Raw genomic sequence first — 8,926 nt, 5'->3', positions numbered from 1 at the left:
GCTCTTCCCAGCAGCCCAGATGTCCTGGAAGGACCAAGAAAGCAATGTGCCACATGAAATAGGCTCATGCCATCAGTGTATTCCCTGCTTCAGGCACATCATAGGATTTCTGTCAGTTTGTGTGCTCGCTTGCCTTCTGACAGAGTAATAGACAGCCAAAGCCACCGCAGCCAGAGTGCAAAAATCTCGTGGAAAAAAATAAATAGCCTTCTGTCCTACCCTGTGATGTTGGCTTTCAAAATCCTCCTCACCCACTGCCTGCTGTCATCATGCATGTTGATGCAGGGGGGGCTTACAAGGCCAGAAACACCGGTGGGGATAGGAACAAAGCATTAGTTGCCTGTTCTTAAATGTTTAAGGCAAATGAATTAATTTGAATAACTGGCTTTTAATATGAGATGGAGGAGAAACTGGATTCACTGCAACTGTAGGTATCTTTGTGATTTTTGAAATGCAGCACAAGCTCTCTGTTTTCTTGATATTTGTTTGTTTTAGGTGGTCTAATAAAAGCGTTAAATTGTCAAAGTAGGAAATTCTCCATAGGCAGACGAGGACCTGCGGAGATGTGAACTCTGCACCCTCTCTCGCCCAGTTGTCGCGGGCAGTTGCGAGAGCCAAGTTTTTGTTAGAATTGCAGCAACATTGAGATGCTTTTCTTAATTTCTTTTTTCAGTATTTCTTTATCGGCATGAAGAAAGAAATTCATGTTAGCTGCAAATACTAGTGTTTTAAAGCACATCAGAAAGGCCTCAGTTGTTCAACTTGCTACGCTGAAGGAGATATTTGGGGGAAAAGAAACAATTCTTTCAAACTATTGAGAATTACCGCATGCAGGTTGCAAGAACAAAGCTATTTATAACATCCTGCTTCCTCCCTGTGTCTCACAGAGTGTGCCAAGTCACCTCCTTTTGTGTCATATGTACCTAACGCTGTGAAAAGTCCTGAATTCACACTCTCGGTATCAAAGCTCTTTACTTTGCCGTGCAACCAAGACAGTGGTTGGGACTGAGGGACTACCGGTTCAGCGTTACACCTGCTCAGTGCCTCCCTCAAAAGTGCCAGTTTTAAGGTAGATTTGGGAGAGCTGAACTCGCAAATTAATTTACCTTTCCCAGCGGGGCATAATATTTGCTCAAAGCAACAAGGGCATATTCAACCAAATAACCCCAAATAAAAGTGAGAGATTCTTTATCGTGTTACCAGTATCTTTATCCCTCTTGGCCAGAGCCAAGGGTAATCTTGAATACCAGCTGAAAGTTTCTGAGGAGGTTGGAACTCCAGATATCCCTAGGAAGGGAGACTACGTGAGGTGGTGAGATGCGGGGGGAAAAAAACCTGGAAGTGATGTTTGTTTTCTTTGGATAAACTTTGCTGGCAGACTGGCTGCTGCTTTCACGCTCCTGGTTGTGGCGTTTGAGGTTGCCTGGTCAGCTGCAGCTGGGAGCTGTCGTCCTCTCTTATGAGATGTCTATGAGCAGAAGTGTTTTTTTCAAATGTCTGTGCGTGCTCTGCTTGTGCCATAGCGCTTCGCAAAGGGTCAGTTAGTGGTAACGTGGCGACTCTTCAAGTCAGCAGCTTTTTAAAATTCACCAAAAGCAAGTCCTTTGGCTCTGTAACCTACTTCAGACCCTGGTCTTGTGCAGGGCAGGACACGCTCAGTGCTACTGCGCTTAAAGGGAACTGCTCTTCTCCTGAACAAATCCATATTTTTCAAGACAGCTGGAATTCGCCTCAGTGTGAAGAGGAAACAATCTATTTTATCCCCCCTGATATTGTCAGTCATCATTTTGAAATGACTACAGCTGTAGCTGCAGTAATTGACTGATGATTAGCAGTTGATTGACTGTAAGCAACCACCGATTCCAGCCTGGACAGTATTTGTTTATGCTAGTAAGCAAAAAGTTATAAAGTTAACTGTTCACTTTGTCTCTTTCTCATGTTTTTAAGCAACAAGAAGCTGAGGACACCCCAAAACTACTTTATAATGAATTTGGCTGTGAGCGACTTCCTGATGTCGGCTTCTCAGGCACCCATGTGCTTTGTCAACAGCTTGCACGGAGAGTGGATACTTGGAGATATAGGTACTCCTCACCCCTCGGTCGTACCTCACCAGCTCGACACTGTCTGCAGCCTATTTTAGCCGCAACAATCATGGCTTACGCCATGGAGACAGCAGCCTCTTGAGTGACAACCCCAGTTCTTGACATCATCCGTCAGCATGATGGCACATGTTTTGTGGTATAGCTTTGATTCTTTCACCTTACGTATTTTGGAAAGAAAGGAGTTGACATCGACATGTAATCATTACTCTTTAGCTCGGAAGGGCAGACGCTATGACTGAAGATGGGTAGAAAAGTTTTATTAAGTCATAAGTATTTTTTTCTGTATCAGTTTAAGAAGGAGTTAATATTTTTATTTAGAAATGCATGTTGATATGCATTAGCATGCTTCTAGGAATCTCACATTTAATTAAGAGATTGAAATAACAATAGTCAGTTGAGTACTCCCTGCAAATTTAAGATCCTTTCTTTCCAACTGCAAGAAAGAAAAGGTGATGCATGCTCAAATTATAGCTGAAATGTGAGTATAGGAAGTTCCTCAGAAGGTCTGATGCTGTGCTTGGTACTACTAATCACATCATTGGGTGAAAATTTGCACCAAGTAGTAGTTGTGTATGGGTGGAGCAAGCCCAGAGACCGTGTACTATTTAGGAGCACAGAAGGGGCTCTTCTTCAGTTTGAGGATGTTTTTCAGTCTTGCTCATCCCCTTAGATAAAATCAGTGTAAATTATCATGCTGCCACAAATGAAGCAATTGATTTGGGTTGAGTGGGATTTGGTCCTTACTTGCAGGTTACTCATAAAGACTTTAGAAGAAGTCTGCTTTAAGGTTGAATCTGGCATTTCGAGTGCCTCCCATTGCCGGTGGGCTGTTGTCCATCACCACACCGGGTGACGCAAGATCTCAAAAAATGAACGACCATTTGACACAGGTTTCTGCATCAAATTAGGGACAGTGTAACTACAAGTTTTCATCTGCTAGCGCAATGCCTGACTGCAAAGAGGGGAAAACAAACCTGTTTCATATCAAAACTGCCACTTTTTTTAAAAAGTGCTGCTATTAAATATAGGAGCTGGAGCTACGTTTTACAGCTGGTCTCTTAGCCATCGAATTTAAACCACTTTTACATTTTTAAGCCACATAAACCAAAGTCATTTTTTGAAACACCCATCTGTCATTAGCAGACAGATGTCTGCTGCAGCCTGTTATGATCAATATATTGGGCAGCAGTCCAGGAAAATGTAATTTTAATTAGACTGGATTTTCTTTGAGGCAGTTTTCCATTGACAAAATGTTCCCAGTTGCAACCCACAGTGGAGAGTAGGACTTCTTCAATACGTACATTTGTATTTTACTAATATTTGTGGGTTTTCTAATAAATGTTTAATAACTATAAAATTGTGAGGCTAAGAAAATTATTCTAATGGGAGAGAAGTCCTGAGCCAGGAAAAAAAAAGGGAGGTTTATCATGTCAGGCTGTGAGAGAAAACACGCGTCTGTTTGAAGAAAAATCCCTGACATTGCCATTTTCTGCTTCAGGCTGTGACTTGTACGCTTTCTGTGGGGCACTCTTCGGCATAACCTCAATGATGACCTTGCTAGCTATTTCTGTTGACCGCTACCTTGTGATCACTAAGCCCCTGCGATCCATACAGTGGACTTCAAAGAAACGGACCGTGCAGATCATCGCCGTCATCTGGCTCTACTCGCTGGGATGGAGCGTGGCTCCGCTCTTCGGGTGGAGTACGTTGTCTGCTCTCTGTCTCTTCTAGCGTTCCCTACGTGGTCTGTTTAAGGCCTTGCTTGGGGTATGAAAAAAATGAGAATTTTTTTTTTTTTTTAAATAGGTTTCTCAGGTGGATGCCTAGCCATCACCTGATGGTTTGTTGTCTTACCATATAACTGCACCTGTTGCAGTGCAGATACTCTCCTCTCCCCTACCTCCAGGTTGTATTCAAGCAAAAAAAACATTGCAGATGGAGCATTAGGTGTATCTGAGAGGCTGGCGATCCGGATCTCCTCTCCACGTGTGCACTCACATTCTCAGACCACACGTGTAATACAGCCGGCATAGCTCTTGAAGACTACCTGTACAGTACGGGGTTTATTTTAAGCGGTCGGTTGTTGGATCAGCAATGGCGCCAGGCTTGGGTGTATGTGTGAATAACGTATTCCATGTATTTCACAGGTTCCTATGTGCCTGAGGGCTTGATGATATCCTGTACATGGGACTATGTAACCTACTCCCCTGCAAACAGAAGTTACACCATGATTCTATGTTGCTGCGTGTTTTTTATTCCCCTGATAATAATATTCCATTGCTATTTATTTATGTTCCTGGCCATAAGACGTACTGGCAGGTAAGTGATGTAGCTGAAATAAGTAAATCTCCCTTTTCTTCTATTAGAAGATTTTCTCGATTTCTTTAGCTGCAGAAAAATCTGAATCAAAAATTAATCTGAATTGAAACTGGAAATAAAGTGGCAGATCATTAACAGCCGTAACTGGAAAAATATTTTTGTGAATGTGAAAACTGGAATGGATGTATGTATTTTGGAGTAAGGAAAGAAGTCTCTGGTGGTTCTAATCTTACCGCAGAGTGTGGTAATTAATAGTACATCAGATAATTTGATAGCTTGGATTATTATTATTTCAGATTTGCAATACAAGGAACATGGTCCTTGTGCATTCCAGCACAGTTTTCAGCCCCAAGGGATGACAAATAACATGTAGCATCATCTGCCTTTGAGCTGCTCTGTAAACATAACAGTCCTCATATTTTTTGACAGTTTTATTTAAGGCAGGCATCCCAGAAAACCTTGGGGTTCACTCAAGCATCACAACTGCATACACAACATCTGGCTATGTTTATTAGGACACTGCCCTCCCTGCCCACAAATTCTTGGTCTGTATTTGAAATAAAAAATCAGCAGGATGTTAGATCTGTGAAGTAACTTCATTCTGTCAGTCATTTTTCTCTTAATAAGCACATGATTTGTCTTTGGTCTGAGCCAACACCAACTGGAGCTGTGAGTCCTTCCCGCTGCCCGCGGTGCCATCAGCTCCCGTGGCTTTTCTCCGTACCCGTCTCCAGGCATTTGTTGAAGTCCTTTGTCTTCAGAAGGCTAAATTCCATTTTTACAAGCGTGTTTAGCTGTATGCCTAAATTGAAATTCTTACTGAACTCTATTTTTTGGCCTTGGTCTTGCTTCTTGCTACGCTTTGTGTACACGTATTTGATATCAAGTGAAGGAGCAAAGAATGCATCCTTAAAACAACGGTGTCATGTACACCCGTGATGCATGGTGGCCACAAGATTTTCCTATGCCTTTTGCTCACTAACACAGTAAAGTCACTTTACGAGTACGTTCACAGTGCACCAGGAAGCAGTTTGTTGTCCTGCTGGCTGGTAATTACTGTCTTCAACCTGAAATATATATTCCTTTAACAATGCTGATATGTAAAAATTGTTATTCCTATGCTAAACCATATAAAATGCTAAACCATATAAAACCATTTTTTTTTAAATAAAGTGCGGAATGTTTGTCTGATGTGAGAAGAGAATTTGATGGGATGTATTCGGGAAAAAATATTAGGACTGCCTGTTGTTCTCCCTCCTGAAAATACCCTTCTCCAGTGAACAGATCTGCAGGGAAGTAAAAATGTCCCCGTAAACGTTTGGAGCCAGGTCCCTCAGAGTAGTCAGGGTATTCCAGCACGTGTCACCTTGTGAGCTGGAATTTCTGCAGGCTGTTCCTCCCTCGAAAAGGAAAAGCCATAAGATTGGATTTTTACATCTAGCTGTGCCTTTGCTTGCTCCACTCACTTCTGAGAGCAACGAAGGGCAAGGGGTACCAATTTCTTCACCCTCCCAAGACAAAACCCTCCTAGCATTAGGATAATGACACGGCAGTCCTGTCTTGTAGTCCCAAGGGTTCTTCTGGCTCAGTCCCACAGGCAAACAAAGTCAGAGAGAATGCCTGGGACTATTTTACTGCATTAATTACCTTCTAGAGTTTTTAAATATCAGGGGACAAAAGAAGAGTTAGAGCAGGGAAAGATGAAATCTGCTTCATTTTGCAGATTGCTGAGGACGTATTAGAGATGTTGCTTCTCGCTTTTTAACCCTCCTGCTGACATATCTGTTTGTTTTTTTTTCCCCTCACAGAGATGTTCAAAAGCTGGGGTCCTGCAGTCGGAAATCCTACCTCTCTCAGTCCATGAAGAATGAATGGAAACTGGCAAAAATTGCTTTTGTCGTCATCATTGTGTTTGTCTTGTCCTGGTCGCCGTATGCTTGTGTCACCTTGATTGCCTGGTCAGGGTAAGTGGAAACATGATCCAAGGAGCATGGGTTATTCTGAAATATAAATATGATTAGTACTGTCAACCACAAGAAGCAGATCTCCCTTTTGAAAGGGTTTTTAATAGTTTTACATTAGAGGTGATATTGTATTCTTTGATATATCCTTGTGAATAAAGCCAGAAAAGGGATTATTTGTCTATATATTTTAAAACTATTATGACTTTTTATCTGCATTTTTGGTGCGCATTCTTTCCTCTCCCCCATGGTACTTACTTTGTATGAATTGGAGGAATTATCTCTTGTTTCTCCTAATACCTGTTCTCCCCAGAAGCTTCCTCCATACACTGCTGCCTCTGACAGCGGACAGAAAAGGGGTGATATTCCCTCATATTCACCCCTGAGCTCCAGTCTTCCTCCAACCGCTCTCCACTCCAAAGGGACCTGTTGTCTTGGCAGTGCATGTTCTTGATTTCAAGGTCAGGTTGGATGAGGCTTTGAGCAACCTCATCTAGTGAAGGATGTCCATGCCTATGGCAGGGGCGTTGGACTAGATGATCTCTAAGGTCCCTTCCAACCCAAACCATTCTATGATATTGTGATTATCCTGCGCTGACATTGATCACATGTGACTGACTGTGGGAGCTTAAAGTCAAGAGGAGAATATTGGTTTTGAACCACCTCCAGTCCTCTCTTCCTTCTGCAGTGTTTGCAATGCGGCATTGACACCCATTACTGTGCAGCATGGATGTTGCTGCTGAAAGATTTTAGGTTTGATTCCGTTTTCTTTTTTTATCACCATTCCCTTTTCCCAGATAGTCGCAACGGAGGTTATTTTGGTGGGGTTTTTTTGCCTAGTGTATAAATAGGGAAGGTGATTCTTCGTGTTCATGGTCATCCTCAAATAGATAGCAAATTCCTTGCATGTCTTTCATCTTCTCCAAATGAATGAAACCAAGTACGCACTGTCAAATGCAAGCCTTTCATCTGAGCAAAGAATGCGTTTGAATGAATTAACATTTCAGGGGTATTTCTTATAAAGACATCACAGCACAAAAACAGTCAAAAAGAGTAATATGTTTTAGTAATTTAGTATTAATCCATAGCATAGCTGTGTGTAATGTTTTTGCTTTGTTTTAGTCGAGGCAACACCCTAACACCATATTCCAAATCTGTGCCAGCAATTATTGCCAAAGCTTCTGCAATCTACAACCCCATCATATATGCAATAATTCACCCAAGATACAGGTACAGTAAACATATAGGTATGTGTATAACTGTACATGCAAATGTGTTTTTTACAATGAATGAACTACCCTCATCCCCTCAGCCTTCAGATAACAGGTCCCAGCTAGCGAGGCTCAAAAATCCCCACCTTTGAAAGGTCTGGATCTACTCTACTGGTGGTGCTGCTTCTGCTCAAGTAGACTTTTCAGTCTACGGACCCTCTCCCTTGTGAAGTAGACAGTAGACAATATACGTTCCCCATACTCCTCTACCACAGTAGAAAGAGGATCTAGGAGATCAATTAATTCAACAAACAATCTTGTCAACATGAGGAAATTTCAACCAATTCAAAAGCTAAGTCTTTTGAATTAAGCTTAAGCTTAAGCTAAGTTTCCTACAGATTAGGAAAACAACTTTTAATCCTGCAAGTGAAATGTAAAGACCTTTTTTTCCGTAGCCACTGGTAGTGGCCAATTTCAGAAGCTATATGTGCTATATGTTGGAGGTTTGGTATTCTGAACCACTTCAGTTACTCTCTTTACATCAACTTCAGTACTAATGTAAACAAGGTGCTGGTCTTTGGGAGAAGCTCTGTAAGAAGCAAACAGCATTTTCATTGAATTTCTGTGCAAAGTGAGAGCTGTAGGAAGCCAGTAATGCAGACAGAGCTCCCTGCAAAAGAGAAAGGTTTGCAAATATACTGAAAATACTGCTTTTTCATTAGCAGGCTTGCTAACTTTGGTCAACAAGTATTTGCCTTCAAAAAAATAAAGCAGATATTTTGAAATACTCAGTGGAAGGAAGTCTATTCTGAAGACTGTTTTCATATTTGTTTCATTTAGTTGTTTCAGGAAAAAGACTTTCCATTGTTTACCTTCTTCAAAAATATTAGCTTTGACTTAAAAAATTTTACACTGCACTAACGGGGTTCAATGGGCAAAACGTTATGTTGATCACTTTGCTGAAACGCTTCAGTGTTTTTTTGGCAGATATGAAATATTTCTGAACCTACGCCTTCATAAGCAAATTATACCACACTTTAATTCTACTTCTTGTTACAGATATGCAAGGTTCGGCCGAAGCACAGGGATGCCATGATGGTCAGTGTGATAACTGTACCGATCCCACTAGATGGCAGGGTTAGGCGTCGGGCCGAGGTCTGTCTCTCCCAACAAGTGGAAAAGCTGCCAAGTTTTATTGCCTGAAAACCAGGGTTTGGGAGCTGGAAATCGGGGTGGTGGTTTTGCATGGCTGAGGCAGGACAGTGTGGTTGTAAAGACAGTTAAAGTTTCTCGGTAGGCTGGTGGAAATACACCCAGAAATGATGAAAACATA

The 8,926-nt window shown here is 41.8% G+C and overlaps 1 protein-coding gene across 1 annotated transcript in view; it reads left to right on the top strand.

Annotated features, from left to right (window-relative positions):
- Positions 1-7,629, top strand: part of LOC104167194 (melanopsin-like) — a gene marked incomplete at its 3' end in the record, with an annotated part of 8,151 nt that extends 522 nt beyond the window's left edge. The window contains exons 2-6 of the mRNA XM_009707381.1: positions 1,948-2,081; positions 3,601-3,804; positions 4,250-4,421; positions 6,230-6,385; positions 7,505-7,629. Coding sequence (XP_009705683.1) covers positions 1,948-2,081; positions 3,601-3,804; positions 4,250-4,421; positions 6,230-6,385; positions 7,505-7,629 — 791 coding nt within the window. The remainder of the gene's footprint in view (positions 1-1,947; positions 2,082-3,600; positions 3,805-4,249; positions 4,422-6,229; positions 6,386-7,504) is intronic.
- Positions 7,630-8,926: the final 1,297 nt, after the last annotated feature.

The sequence above is a fragment of the Cariama cristata genome, unplaced genomic scaffold (assembly GCF_000690535.1).
Source record: "Cariama cristata isolate BGI_N322 unplaced genomic scaffold, ASM69053v1 scaffold4289, whole genome shotgun sequence".
In the NCBI taxonomy this organism is placed as follows: Eukaryota; Metazoa; Chordata; class Aves; order Cariamiformes; family Cariamidae; genus Cariama; species Cariama cristata.
The sequence above is the reverse complement of the archived record's forward strand: the minus strand, read 5'-3'. Positions and strand labels throughout refer to the sequence as shown.